The sequence below is a fragment of the Euprymna scolopes genome, chromosome 12 (genome assembly GCF_053919585.1).
Source record: "Euprymna scolopes isolate OS-2025 chromosome 12, ASM5391958v1, whole genome shotgun sequence".
Taxonomy (NCBI): Eukaryota; Metazoa; Mollusca; class Cephalopoda; order Sepiida; family Sepiolidae; genus Euprymna; species Euprymna scolopes.
The window spans coordinates 144,088,526-144,104,155 of record NC_136493.1 but is presented as its reverse complement, the minus strand read 5'-3'; the positions used below and the strand labels follow the sequence as shown (position 1 = coordinate 144,104,155).

Sequence of the window (15,630 nt, the reverse complement as noted above, 5' to 3'; positions counted from 1 at the left end):
TATTTTTTTTATTATAACAGTAAAAAAAGCAATTTTAAATGTATTCAAATATTGCTAAACTAGAAAAAGTAGTTTGCTAAGCAGATACTGAAAATAGGGGAGGCAGATTTTCAATTTTAAGATTTTTAATCAATATCACTTTTATATATATATATATATATATAATTAGTGTGGAAAGCATAGGGAATGTCTTTTTATATATATATATATATATATATATATATATATATATATATATATAAAAAGACATTTCCTATGCTTTCCACACTAATATTCAAGCAAATCTTGCAAAAATGAGGAATTTTCACTATATTTTTGTCTACGATCATTGATGCTAAAGTATTTGATCTAATTTTTTGCATAAGTGCTAAACACAATTTTTGGTAAGTGTGATTTTATAATAGTTTAAGAAAAGTGAAAAATCGACCTACCCTAATATATACACACACACACAAAACCAAAACGCACTATAAATATAGATTAATATGCATGAAACTCACCAGCAGGCTATAAATTACAAATTTGGCACGTTGGATGTCATAGAAGATCGTCAAAATTACACCATTGTTATTACGATGACTAATATATTCAACATCTTCAAAAGGGGTTACAATATAAGTCAGTTCCTTCGCGTTTTTTTTCTCATGCCTATAAATACTTTGTTATTTTAATTTTAAAAACTTATTTTGATAATTTCATAAGCATATAAAATTTAAAAAAAAACCCCAAAAAACTTTACATTTTTAAAATTTTGTTATTAAAAGTGCAAACAAAAACTAATTGTGTTATTTTTACCTGTATAACTTTGTTAATTTTTTTTAATACTTTTCAATAATGTTCTTTTTCTTATATTTTATTTCAATAAACCGCTTCACAATAGAAATACAATAAAACAAAAAAAGTGAAGGAACTGATTTGTCTTCCGTTAGCGTTACACAGGAAGTTAGGAAGTACTTTAGCTGACTATAACCTCAAAAGGTATTGAACAGCATTAAACCAAATTTATCATAAAAAGTTGCTGGGAGTCAAAATAGCAAAATTACACTATTAGTAATAATTATAAACACTTACAGGGTCCAAAACTATAGGTTAATATTGCCCCAAAAGTGGGGAAAAAGTACCCTTGGAATAGCAGATGTAATACAATTAAGCATACTAAATACATTTTTAAGAAATAGCAGGAACTGTGTTCCAGCATTGCCTGTGAAATTTGATGAGAAACAACAATCATGACTCCCAAAAGTAAATTTACCAGAAAACCCTTTTCACCCAAAATGTTAAGCGTTTATCCACGTTATAAGAAATAATTATAAATAGAGCTGGATAATAGTAAAATGAATGCAAACATCAAATTAAGAATATACAAATGAGTTAACCTTCAGATGTTATTTGCAAAAAAACATGAACGAATACATCAGAAAGTTGCTAACCTTCTATTGTGAAAAATTTAAGCTTAAGCTTAGTGTGACAAATGGTTCAACTCTATAAATACAGATATTTGTATTTGAAAAGTGTTAAACAGACGAATATGAAGGTCTCGAATTTGTTCACGAGAAGTTTTTAGTAAATATGAAACAACTGAGATAACAGGGTTAGCCCAAAGTGGAAGGTGGGGATGGGAGAAATTGATAAGGATGGGCTTTAGAGGAAAAGGGGTGAATAAAGACCTGGCCAGAAATAGATGAATTAAGAAATTATTTTTTAAAAGCTGTTCAAACAGATGCTAGCATGTAAATTGGATGTTAAACCAAATATGATAATAATGACGATAATATTAAAATGTTTTATGTTATTTTTTTTTTTTTTAAATCTCAAACAAAAAGTTGTTAGGGTTATTTTTTTTTTTTTTATCTCATCAACCAAAAAGTTGTTACTTACCAAGTGCACTTTCTTTATCATACTCTTTCATTTTGCAGTCATAAACTGTTCGGATTCGTAGTTGCCGTTTTACAGCAGATATGAGAGGCGGGCGCTGAAATAAAGCCCCCTTCAGTCGTTCTAAGCACTGAAGAAGAAAGAAAAAATATCATTATATTGATTCAATACTTAAAGAAATCCGAGCACAAAATGAAAATGAAGAGAAAAATAAAGTTCCCGCACTCACTTGAACAACTTTGTTTTCGTCCTGAACGACACTGTGTAATTTGAAGATGCAAACGTATTCTTTGCCTGCACTTTGTTGGGATTTCACTAATCTGGTTGCACGCTCAATGCACACGATCAAACATCCTGTCACTTTTGGATCTAGTGTTCCACTATGTCCAGTTTTCTCCACTCGTAAAATACGTTTCAACCAGGCCACAATTTCGTGAGAGGAGGGGTTGGAAGGTTTGTCCAAATTTATAAAACCGGAACTAGAAAAAAAATTTTTTTTTTTAATTATTGAGCAATTAATAAACTAACAGCAAAAAGAATAAGCAAATATGCAAGAGTGACCTCCCTTGAAGAATGTTTCAGAGTGGTCTCCCCTGAATTTTCTTAATGTTAAAGCAACCTTTCTAGTGTTTCTTTTTGATTAAGAGTGAAAATAATACGTGGTGGGGGAAGGTTGATCAATAAACAATGGTACAATTATTTGTATGATGAACCTTGATTTTACCCCCGGAAGAAACACAAGATTTGTCATACTTTCGTATAGTTTAGAAATTTGGAAAATTGTGACTTAGATAAATTACTGCTCCTATTTATTGCCTCCCATGAGGGCAAAGTTGGACAAACGTTGATTTTTAAGATGGGGATATTCCAGCTTCCTAAAAAGTGGCACCATGGATTGGCATTTGGGGGGGAATAAATTACTGTTCAGGATTATTATTATTTTTTTTTTTTTTTTTTTTTTTTAGAAAACTTGTCACAGTTAACATGAAATAAACGATTTAAAACAGTGAGTCATCGCTTATTACAATTAATAGCCACTCGAGGATAAAGGCTTGAGATGGATGGATGAATATTAAAATGATTTATGCACTCGTCATGGAACGAATACATTATATTCTAAAAATTACATAAATTGATCAAGTATATTTTTTTAAATTAAGAAAATCGAATATTATGATTTTTAGTGATTAAGTTTTAATGTTTTTGAATTTCAACAAAATCTTGGTAGTGAAATTGAATTGTTGCGCTTGAATTTTGGTAAAATTTAAAATGATATGGCTTCTCACAGCCTTCTTGCTTCTTCATAAAATTGGAAAAAAGAAAACTATTTAATTTATGTGATTTTTGGAATTTGACATCCTTGTTTAGTGATGAGTATGTACATCATGAAGATGTTTTTGTTACTAATTGTAATTCTAAATAAGTACCAATTATGATAGATTTCTTCAAACAAAATATGAGAAGTTTTAAAATAAAAAACAAGTCTAAATAATTTTCTTTAAGTTTTGTCCATGCAAAGAATCATCTTTGAACAAGTCAAAACTGAAAACACATTTGACAATCAAGCTAATCAGCTAAATTATATAAAAAAAAAAATAAAAAAAAAATTTTTTTTTCCTTACTTGACATAGTCTTTAATTGGACGCTGAAGTGGGGAACAACCAGAGGGAATTGGAGTGAAATGGTTGGTACGAGTGTTCAAACGATCAACGCCCTAGAAAGAAATAGAAAAAATTTAATTTTATTCACAAATGAATTAGCAGTAAATAAAAAAAAATTAAATATATCAACATTATTTTGATGGTGATGATAGCTTTTTCATTCAGGGAATCCTGAAACCCACTAATTTGATTTTAACAAGTCCTTGAGGAAGGTGGGTAGGTCAATTTGTTCATTCTTTGAGAAGCCCCCCCCCCCCCCCCAAAAAAAAACAAGACGTCTTAACTCGTTAAAAATAAGCAAAAGTTATAGCCTGTTGACTTGAAATGAGTGCTTTAAGCCAAATTGGTGGTTGAATATGATTAAATTCAAACAGATACCATAATACTTAATTCACCTCATCATAAAGGTCCATACAAAATTTTAACCATATCAGCCTAGTAGTTTCAGAGAAAAAGTGAAATAGACAGATAAAGAGAAATATGATATAGAAACAAGAGATAAAAAAAAAAAAAAAAAAAGAAGCCACACCCTGATAGATTTTCTGTATTAACAGCAGTGTATTTTTTTTTTAAATTAAAAAATTGACTTGCATCTTTAAAATGCCTAGGTAAATTTTACGGCTTCCCTTTAGATGTTTTCAAATTTTTATGCATGTCTGATGTAGGACACCTAAGTATTAGCATCTCAATAGAAATAAAAAAAACTTTACTATCACCATCTTTTTTTTTTTTTTTTGTATGTATATTACTTACTTTAAGAAGAAGAGGCCAGTCTGATGTGTCCAGCTTTGCACTGCTGTCTGAAGGAGTGATTGTAAATGAAGAGGAATGTTGGATTTCCTGAATGAAGAAAAGACGAGAAAGCATCAATTTAAAATATTATTCTTGAGCGTTAATATTGACGTTTTAACCAAGGTAACACTTTACGCTTTTCAGGTACATATTCTCAAAATCAAGAATTTTAAATAGCAAAGCTTTACCTACTCCACTAGTTTGGGAACAACGCCCACCCCCATTTTATTTACACATTGTCTCAATATAATCAGCTGCAATTTGTAACTAAAGATTCCCTGAGGAATTCACGTCAGTTTGGATGGTGAGAAAGATTCTGGTTAAAAATCTCAGTTATCATTTAAACAAGCCTTTGTCAATGAAACAAATTCACCCAAAGTTTCAGCAAGTTAACAAAACCCCCAGAAGAACTGAGCACCATCCAAAGAGACAGGAGCCCTACATATTAAGTTGGTGTACAGGAGAGTTCTTTCATCGATGATAGATATATAGATTTTCTACTAAGAGTAATCAAGTTATTCTGATTTTGTACCTCATCTCGATATCTTGATATAAATCCCGCTGACCACACCAGTTTCCAGACTTCTGATCTTAAACACAGCATGGCAGGAGTTCAGAACAGACCAACAAAGATAATTCAACATTATTGGCCTTCATCAAGAATGAAAAAACAATATTCTACTCCACCTTATGACACCCCAAGAGAAGACGACGATGCATCAACCCTAAGATCTGGGAGCAATGCTACAAGTAGTGCCGTGGAATACGTACAAGCATAAAATTGCCTTATATTATTATATACTAGTTGCTCGGTTGAAGTATGACAACAAATCCAAAACAGATTCAGTGATGTTCACCCCTCACCTCCAAAAGCAAATTAAACTCCAGTTGTTAATGGAGAGCCATTGTTGCACCTGGAAAATACAGAGCACTGAATCATGGCTAAAATGAAATCATCTGACTTTCACTGTCGTGCATTGTTTGGCAGTGTCAGGCAGCATAAGCTACTGGCTGTGATGGTTAGTACTAGTGTCAGCCTCCATTGGAATGCTCGTAACTGAAATCATCTGTATCCAAGTGTTGAGCACTGACATCCACTGACTGTCACTGGTTGCCTGTGATGGGGACTGATGGTCTCTGGTGGTCTGTATTGAGGCAGTTGCTAGCATGTACTGGTGGACCTTCGCTGCCTTAACAACTGACATTGTTGATTCCTGGTGACCAGTACCAGCATCTGAATCTATTGGACTGGTCCAGAAATAAATCGAGGCAGTTACTTGCATTTGCGGGCATTGATTTCCTTGATCATGACCATTATTAGGCCCCATTGGATTACTCTGAAGTGAAATGAACTGTGATTACTGTCATCCATTGCTCTTTACAGGGGGTTCCTGTCACTTTGTCAGGGGATAGTAAAAGACCAATAAAATTGATGATGATGGCGCCGATGATGCCAGTAATAATAATAATAATTACAATGAAAATACTAATAATACTACTACAACTAACAATAGTAGTATGCTCTGGTAAGGTGATTACTGATACTTCATGGCAATAACAACAAAGTAGAGATTAGTAAAAAAAAAAAAAAAAAAAAAAAAAACAGTATAATTGTGAACGAAAAAAAAAAACTCAAAAAACAAACAAACAATGCACATGGCAAACCAATTGTTCAAAATGTGTTTAAACGATAATTTAAATTGGTGTGTGGGTGAACATTTATGTTATAGAAATATGTTAATAAAAATAAAAAATGCATAAAAAAAAATAGCTGGCAGGAAATTATAAAAAAAAACAGTTATATCATTAATTGCAGTAATAGTATTTATTCAATGTTGGAAATCACGTAAAGTTAATAAGAGAAATAATACTGGTAGATATTAGCCGGGCAACGCCAAAAGATGTGCTAGTCGACCATTATTATGATTGTTATTAATATTTGCAAAAATAAAATGTCAGAAAGAATGTCACCGTGAAATAAATATTTACAGAGAAAATAATTTATGTTAAAATGTTTTAATATAAATTAATGTTAGTTTTCATAACTAGCACAAACAGAAATGTTAACTTGGTTAAAAAGAATGTTAGAACAAACAATGACGTAACGAGAAAAAATACATGTATCAATTAGTTAAGGCTTAAGAGTCAGAGAGAGCAGATCTAGTCGGTAGTCAGAGGAAGAAAGACAGCCGTGGACAGTAATGACTCGGAGTAGGGGAAAATATTGATAGTAAAAGTCTAGAACCAACATTTGAGCTTCCCAAGGGTGGGGAAACAATGGAATAAAGCTGCTATAAATACCACCAAGACTTCAGGTCGCACGAATCTTTCTTTGCAGTTTTTCCAAGGATCCGTCAAATCAAGATCAGCCAAAGATGAACCAGCCATGTTTTTCCATTGGCTGATGTAAAACCGTAAGAGACTGTTATTTGTCCCTTAATGTTATAATTGTTATATGTCCTGATTAAACAATCATTAGACAATCAATAGGCACAATATATGTAGATGTAAATAATATACACTTGTTTATATATTCCCGGTGTCATATATATACACCCCTGCCCGACTATATCATTATAATACTACTATACTTCTCCTCCCACTAATTTTAAGTGATTCAGAATTATAGGTGAGTGTAAGTGTGACCATACTGGTGTCAGGTAAAAACCTAGCCTTAATGTGTAAAAGTTTTGATTAGCAAACCAGCTGTTTAAAATTTTCACATTTTCTTTCATAAAAATGAGCTTATTTCTGTGTAATAATAAAACTAAAAACAATAAGTTAAGAAAAAAAAAAAAAAAAAAGGTAATAGTAAGAAAGGTACTGTAACAACTAATAATCAAAATGAAAAACTAATAATGGTCATAATATTAATGAAACAAGCCAAGCATGCGGAATGCCCTTCCATGATTGAAAAATTTATTTTCTCCATGATTCATGCTTGTGCAAAATTTCAAAAAAAATAAAATCCAAGGCATGGTTATTGAGAAAAGTGTGAACAGATGAACAATTTGGGGGTAATTTTACCCCTATAATGGACCCTAGGCAGGCAACCAAAATTATCTCAGAAAATCCGTTCTGGCAAAAATTTACTTCCACCATGACTAATGTTTGTGCAAAATTAAAAAATTCAAGGAGTGGTTATTGAGAAAAATGCGAACAAACGAACAGGCGTGAATTACTAGGTCAGATCCCTCCTTTATGGGGGGGGACATAAAAATAATAATAGTAATAATAACAACAACAACGAACCGAGCAGTCAAAAAAGGTAATAACACGAACACCGAAAAAATGTTAAAATAAGAAACTTTTGTAAACGGTAGTGTATCTGTTGTAATTTATTGTGAGTGTGTGAAGATGTGTTTTATATGGAAAAATATGTGGAGGGGGGGATAGCATAAACATGGCTGCTAGTGATAATTTTTTTATTTTATTTTTCTATCATCAGTGGTGGTCATAACTCTTGTCATGGTTGTTAGCTTCACCTCATGTTGGAGGACATCAAAATAGTAATAAGGAAAAAGATATGAATACTAATACAACTACTACTAATAATAACACTAATAATATTAATAATACTACTACTAACAATGATAATATGATAGTAGTAAAACTACTAAGATTGTAAATGTTAATAACAACAACAACAACAACAAGGGAAAAGCTATGAACAACAAAATTAACGTTCATCATGAACAGTTGAGAAAACTAAATGAAAACCAAAAATAAAATGAAATGTAAAAAAAGCAGAAAGTAGGTTAGTGAATGTTAGAATCATGATGAAATGTGCTTTAGATGTAGAGTTTGGTTTGGTTAGGGTGTTTTACAGCATATCAACCCTGTTCAGGTTATTTAATGCCGAATCCAGTTATTTTTGGAAACAGTTTTTATTCTTCAAGTTCTTTACATCTTCAAATATTTATTTGTAGAGTTTTGTTTTGTTTTGTTTTACGGCATATCAACCCTTTTCGGGTTATTTAATGCTGAATCCAGTTATTTTGGAAATAGTATTCATGTTGCATCCAGTTATTTTGTAGAAAGTTTTTATTCTTCAAGTTCTTTGTATCTTCAATCGCTAGTTTGTAGTGTTTGGTGTGGTTGTTTCATAGTGGATTTTATCATTTTTTGGTTCTGTCCTCCTGCACTGCAGAACATGGAGTTTTGCAATGAGAGAGGGAAAAGGGTTACAGTATTAATTTTTGATACATTTTAAGTTAGGAAACCAGTCAGAAAGTGACAAAGATAGAAAGAGAAAAGGGTAAATAGGAAGAAGGAAAAAAAAAGGGGGGGGGGATTGTTGTTTTTGGTTTTGCAGAACAGAATTAAGTTTTGCAAAAGGAAGTAGAAAAACAAAAAGCATCAATGTGAGGTGCATTTCATCTCAGGAAGCCAATATCTTCAGACAGCCTGATCTGGTAGCATCAGGCTTTAGATGTAGAAGACGCTAGGGAGTGCAAAATGTTTGCACAGAAGCATGTGATAATGTTGTATGATATCAATGAGAATGAATCTGAAGATATGGCCAAACATAGTTTGTGATTATGCTAGTAGGATGAGTAGTCAGCAATATTTGAAAAATGGTAGGTGTTCGTTTGTAACTAATTTAATATTTTTTTAAAGTACACAACCATAATATGTATAGTGGAAAGGCACGTTTGGGGGTAAACCATTTTTACAATAAATGATTCAAAATAAGGGAGCAGTCAGTAAACTATAATTGTCATGGTTGTGAATAAAAGAGTAATATGTAGAAAAGTAAATAATAAACCGGCTGTATATGGAAAAGTAACCTAAGAAAAAAATGTAGTGATTTTGAATAGCGGGGAGGAGTAATTTGCATTGGAGGGAAAACCTAAGCTACTCTCTCAGTGAGCTTATGTATTTGAGAGAGTTTGGCAAGCAGGAAAAAAAATTAATAATTGTAAAGCCGCGACAAAATGTATATACTGTGGGCTAGGAACATGCGTTAGTAGTACCTAAAAGTGATGAGTGTAAAAGTTGTGCGTAGGAAGTGTTTACTTAGAATTCTATATTGTCAACAGTTGCAGGGGAAAATATGGTCCTATTTTATTATATTAGATTAGATAGAATATAGAAGAAAGAAGATAGATTAGATAAGAAGAATAGAAAGAAGAGAAGAAAAGATAATGAAGTGAGATTGCATTGTCTTCACGTGCGTCTACATAGAAATTAAAAAATGTCATTAATGTAATTTTTAATAAAGCATTTACTTTCAGTTTTCAATGAACTTTTGATAATTGTATGCGATTTAGTCAAAATTACCACACTTCAAAAAGATGGACAGAATGCGTAACTACTCATCTATTTTTTTCTTTTTATAAATCCTTGTTTTCTCCATTTTACATGAAAAATAAGATTTAAAATAACTATTTTCTTGATGGTCTATTAAAAAATATTTTTAAGATTAAAAAAGGTCATAATTTTCATATTTTTGTGACTGCTAAAGAAAAAAAAAATCAGTTTTAATAATGAGTGACTTGAATTGTAATCTGAAAGGTTATGCTTCGCATGCTTGGATGACAGCTGGCGAAAAGCAACTGTTTTAGCATAATCAAATTATCAAAGTGACAAGAACAATTTCTTATAATTTGGTGGATCAAATTAATTATTAAAAACAATTGTTCGGACATGGCCAAGTTTATAATATACAAACATATTTGGTAATATACTTAGAATTTGTATTTGCATTCCCTTTGCCAATGTGGATCATTTTTACAAGAAACTCTGAACATATCTTTTTTAGTCATTGCAAGCTGAATTTAAACTTAAAATACCCCATTTCCCAACATACATAACTTTTAAGTTGATTTGTTTTTAATTTTCAATGAGGGAATATATATATATATATATATATATATATATATATATATATATATATATATATTTTTTTTTTAACTTGTGATTGACATTTGAGTTTTACGTTTCTTACTCTCTTCTGTGCGGCTTTCCATCAGTTTTTCTTTTTACCTTATTATTCCTCCTCCTCCTCCTCCCCCCCATTTCTTCTTTTTCATATCATGAAGTATGCCAAGCAGACTTTTATTATAGAGATTCAACCATGTAATTGCATGTATACTTTCATGAAATGAAATGGGGCAGGGGAACAGAACATTTATACAATAAGTGTCTAAAATAATGACAAGTTTTATTTATGTTTTAGTTTTTCATAATTTTTTCTATAAAACTAGTGCTTTCACAGATCAGCTTCTAACTGCAGATATTGGCCTGGCAACATCCAGAAAGCAACTATACAAATGAAATAAGATTCATAAAATTGTATTTCATTTTTGCATATTGTTGGTTTTATTTTATTATTTTGTGTGTGTTAATTGGGTTCTGGTTCAGAATTTTCCTCTACATTAAAGAACAAAAATAAAGAAAAATTACGTACCTGTGAGGAAACGAAAATATATTTTAAAAATCATGTAAATTGATGAAGTAGTTTTAGTTTTATAAAGAAAATCATTTTTAAGCAATTAATGAAATTTTTTAGGCATTACAACATAAATTTAGTAAGTGTGAATCATGTTGAGTTATTTCCCTTTTTCAAAATGGTGGACAAGACAACCACTCTTCTATTACTCATAAAAATTGATTTTCTTAATTTAAAAATAAGATATTTTTTAGCCATAAGGATCATAAATAAAATCGGTAACTTACCGCAATGTCGGATTTAGACATTTTCTTTTTCTTAGTTTCACCTAAAAAGAAAAATAGAAATTACAAAAGAAAACATTCATATAAAAAAAAAAAAGAAAAAGAAAAAGAAAATTGTCACATAAATCATTCTTTTGAATCTACAAGCATGAGTACAAAGTGTGAGGATGTTTAGAAATGGAACCTGGACAGCAAGAGTTGATGACAAACTATATGGAGAGAAATGGGCTAACTTTACATTTACTGTTTCCACTTCACTTCCGGTTGTTCCTTCATTTTGCTAGTGTTTTTCCTTTTTTTTAGCGATATCTTTTTGTTCATTAAATTGTTAGGTGAAAGTACAGAATAGTTAACAAAGTCCTCCAACCTATGTTAAGAATGGGTTTCTAAATAATATTACTTCAGCATGGTCTGTAAACTCAAAAATACTCAAAGTTAAAAACGGATGGGGCAGGGGAGTATTTATACACTATACGACAATGCTATTTCCTTAGATAAGATTTTCAAATTAAATTCAATTGTTACAGATTTTATTTACAATTGCCGCTTCCACATCAGCTATGGAAAAAGTGATTTCTGTGCACGATGGCAGCAGCACATTCTGGGGAGAACCATGGCTGGCTGTTAGGTTTTTGTATGAATCGGTCTATGCCTACAATTAGCCATTCAGTCATGTCTGATACTATGGAGGACACATCCTTTTTAAACATGGGATGCAGGGGTAGATCGGATATAAGTGTACAGAAGCTATCCAAGTCAGCAGTAGAGTATTGATATTCCATGATCAAAACTTCTTTCTTAGAACTGCACGCCTGTGGAATTGTCTTCCGTTTTCCTGCTCTCCAGCTGTCTATAATATGGTTGTCTTCAAGTCCAACGTGAACAAGTTTCTGATGAGCCGTTCCACTTAAGTTAACAAATTTACCGAACTTCCATTACTATCGATTACTATATTGTCCTTTTGACTACTCTACACTCTTTAACCCTTATCCTTGAGTGGCCTATCGGCCTTGATAAGTGGTGACGCTTATGTAAAAAAAAAAAAAAAAGAAAAAAAGGTACATCTGAAGACTCATTGCATCTCGTTTTTATCTTTACTGATACAACCGAGTGGTCGGAAGATTCCAGAGGGGACAGAACGGAACTTGAACATAGCTCAGGGGAAGTTGTGAGAAAAAGGTCTAAAAGGCTAGCATACTGACCAGAAGTATCGGTAGCAGTATCAGAATTTTTGTAGGAATTTTTGACACCCCTAACACGAAACTGCGAATACAATATAAAAATCTCGTAATTTCTCTGTTAAAAGTGGGTTATTTATTTTCTTTATGGATTATACTTCCAAAATAAACTATTACAGTTGTTTTAAAAGTAATAAAAATATTTTTTTTTTTTTTAAAAACAGTAATGAATTTTCCGAACTCAATATTTTTCAATTTTTAAACTCAATATTTTTCAATTTTTAAATTTTAAAAATCTATCAAAATTTTTCTATTGATTCTATTTTTACGATATTTTCAGGGTCAATGTGAAATTTTATGTTCTTTCCAATAAACCGAATATAATATTTTAGACAAACGTTTTTTTTTAAATTCACGCCCCCCCCAAGTGTCACCCATTTTCAACTTTCTCTTAAAAAGTAAATAATTAATTTATGTCGTGGAGTTTTATATATCACAAATTGAAGAGAAAAGGTCAATAAATAATATATTCAAATTTAAAACAAAAAAAAAAAATCCCTTTTTTTTTTAGAAATTTACCTGTAAAGTCCGAAGTTTAAAACCTTATTTTATAAGAACACATTGTTTCTTTTTTGTCTTTTTTTTTTTTTTTTTAATGAAACCTTGGTCCTTGCTCCTTTAATTGAAAAAAAAATTAGGGCTTGAATTACATTTTTCGAGGAGTTATAAGCTTGGAAAGACAGGAGGTCGAATAATTCACGCCTCTCATTTTGAAATGTCTATTAAAAAGTAAATAATTTATGTCGTGGAGTTTTATATATCACAAATTGAAGAGAAAAGGTCAATAAATAATATATTCAAATTTAAAACAAAAAAAAACATCGCTTTTTTAGAAGTTTACCTGTAAAGTCCGAAGTTTAAAACCTTTTTAAAAAAAAAAAAACTTTTTTTTTTTTTTTTTTTTTTTAAATAAAACCTTGGTCCTTGCTCCTTTAATTGAAAAAAAAAAAAATAGGGCTTGAATTACATTTTTCGAGGAGTTATAAGCTTGGAAAGATGGGGTGGAATTATTCACTATTTTCACAAAATTTCTGACACTGCTAAAGTATCGGGCACTCGGGTGGGTTCGTGAACAATCTAGGTGAGGTCATAGGAAATGGCAAAATCATGACAGAACCTCCCCTCATCATCTGTCTTGTTACAGTGGGTCAGCCATTCCACATTGTGGACATTGAAGTCACCACAAATGTGGATGTTAGCTGAAGGGTGAGCAGACAGAATGTGGTCAATTTTTTCAGATATGCTCTTAAAGATAGTAACTCTGCTATTGTGGGGGAGATAGAGAGCAAATATAAATGCAGTGGTGTAAGCAAGTGGAACCCGGAAGCACATATAAGGTAAATTAGGGTCTTTTCTGGAGATATCCCTACCATACGGAAAGCCATCTTTAATGTAGGCACATATTCCATGTCCATGGCGATCTTGGGGGTCAGATTTAGATGTTAAGTTAGAGTATCCTTTAATTATGAATTCGTCAAGGGAAGTGGTCGACCGTATGCCAGTTTTGCTTAGGAAGAATATGTCTGGTTTTGTCTCCTGTAATTGGGTTTCAACCTCTGAAAGGTTGGAACGTAGACCCCTGATGTTGGAGGAGACATGGTAGTAGGGGTCTATGTTGGAGGATGGGGTTCTAGGTTTACACGTGTTATTTTTCTGGAGGTATTTCATGTTGTGGATTGGGATTTGTGGAACAGGTCGACAGACTTGACTAGTGCAGGACAGAGATGGAAAGTAAGAGAGAAAAAGAGAGGAATTTTTTTTTTTTTTCTTCCGGAGATTCTTATGGATAGCCCTGCTCTCGATGAGGCATCAACTCTAAAACTTCTTGGTCTTTCTTTTTCATAAAATCCTTCTTGGAGTAAATATATCAAATCCATTGCTCTTTCTGTGTCTCGTAAAATTGGTTTTCTTTATTGCTCTAAACACTTTCTCACAACCAAGACTATTCTCCATCTCTACAAATCTACTATCAGACTATTTAGAGAGTATTCTTACCATGTATTTAGGCTGATGAATCTACGTTCCATTTGAAGGTTCAGGATAAATTGCAGAAAGGTATTTGTAATTTGATTCGCTCTACCCTTTCTTCTTCATTGCAATCTCCTTCTCACAGATGTGATGTTGCTAGCCTCAATCTTTTCTACAAATACTATAATGGCATACGTTCTCCAGAATGGTCTGATCTATTTGGTCTGCTTCTTTTGTTCCAGCTCATTTAACTTGTTGGTCTAGTGGTCTCCATCAATTCGCTGTTTTAATATCTCATTGTATAACAGCTTCCTATTCCAGTAGCTTCTTGCCAAGAACTGCAAGGTTGTGGAACTCTCTTCCGGCTCACTGTTTTCCTCTACTTAGAGCCTTGCTCCTTTCAAGAAGAAGGTCATTAGACATCTTTTGTCTTTGCAATGATCATTTTTCGTTTTTGTTAGCTCCTTATGTCAAGTGGCTTCATGCTTTGTCTTCAGTGATCTTCATAAAAAAGTTAAAAGTATACAAGTCGGTATGGTCTAAATCATTTTGGTACTTACGCACCTATTGTAACGTGCTAAAATAATGTTAACTATTTAGAAAGCCATTCTTAACATGGGAGGGGGAATGTTTTCTAACTTCTGTACTTTCACCTAACAATAACATAAAAAAAAGGTGCTAATGCACTTATTGAACCGCACTATTTTTAAATAGTATTTTCAAATTAAATTCAAATTTTAGGATATCTTTTTTTTATTATTATTAAATCATTAGGTGAAAGTACAGAATTACAAAACACCCCCCTCTCCTCATCTTAAGAATGGCGCGCGCGCCTCAGCACCACCACCGCCCCTCCCCAATGTAAACAGAATTTTTGTGAAATGGTAAATGTCGGCAAAACCGGTAAATTACGGAAAAATGGTTAATCAAACTGCAGAAGCACCTGCTAATGGAATACCCCCCCCTGAAAAGCACAAAAAACAAAAATGTATTTGGTGGTTATGTTTTTGCAAACCGCCAGTGAAAACTTTATTTTTTGATAAATTAAAAAAAGCATTAAAAAACCACATTTTTTTTTTTTTTTTTAGCTTTCTTATTTGAAAGATTCCTACGCGATGTGATAAGACGCCCCACTACGCCCGTTCGCACGCGAACGTAACGTCGTATCATGTAAGAAAAACACTACCGAAGGCGGTGAAATGGCACAAAATAGTCCCAAGGTCTCTAGGGGTTCATACCATACAAACGGTAAATTTGCGGCGGGTTTGATTATCAGATTCGTTGTCAGCGACCTCGAATACCCCTAAAAACCAAATTAGAGTTGTCGATATTCTGTTGTAGCGTAAGGTAACATTTACCTGGCTTTCTACATAACGTTATTTCAGCACGGTTCAATAAGTGCACCACTGCAGTGACTG

At 32.3% G+C, this 15,630-nt stretch overlaps 1 protein-coding gene across 2 annotated transcripts in view; it reads right to left on the bottom strand.

Moving 5' to 3' along the window:
• LOC145291519 (H/ACA ribonucleoprotein complex subunit DKC1-like) overlaps positions 1–15,630 on the bottom strand; it is a 58,270-nt gene that overhangs the window by 23,626 nt on the left and 19,014 nt on the right. For both annotated transcript variants that reach the window (XM_080137503.1, XM_080137502.1), the window contains exons 2-6: positions 11,010–11,050; positions 4,290–4,376; positions 3,498–3,589; positions 2,105–2,354; positions 1,879–2,005 (exon numbers count right to left, since the gene is read on the bottom strand). In XM_080137503.1, the coding sequence (XP_079993629.1) occupies positions 1,879–2,005; positions 2,105–2,354; positions 3,498–3,589; positions 4,290–4,376; positions 11,010–11,050 (597 nt within the window). The remainder of the gene's footprint in view (positions 1–1,878; positions 2,006–2,104; positions 2,355–3,497; positions 3,590–4,289; positions 4,377–11,009; positions 11,051–15,630) is intronic.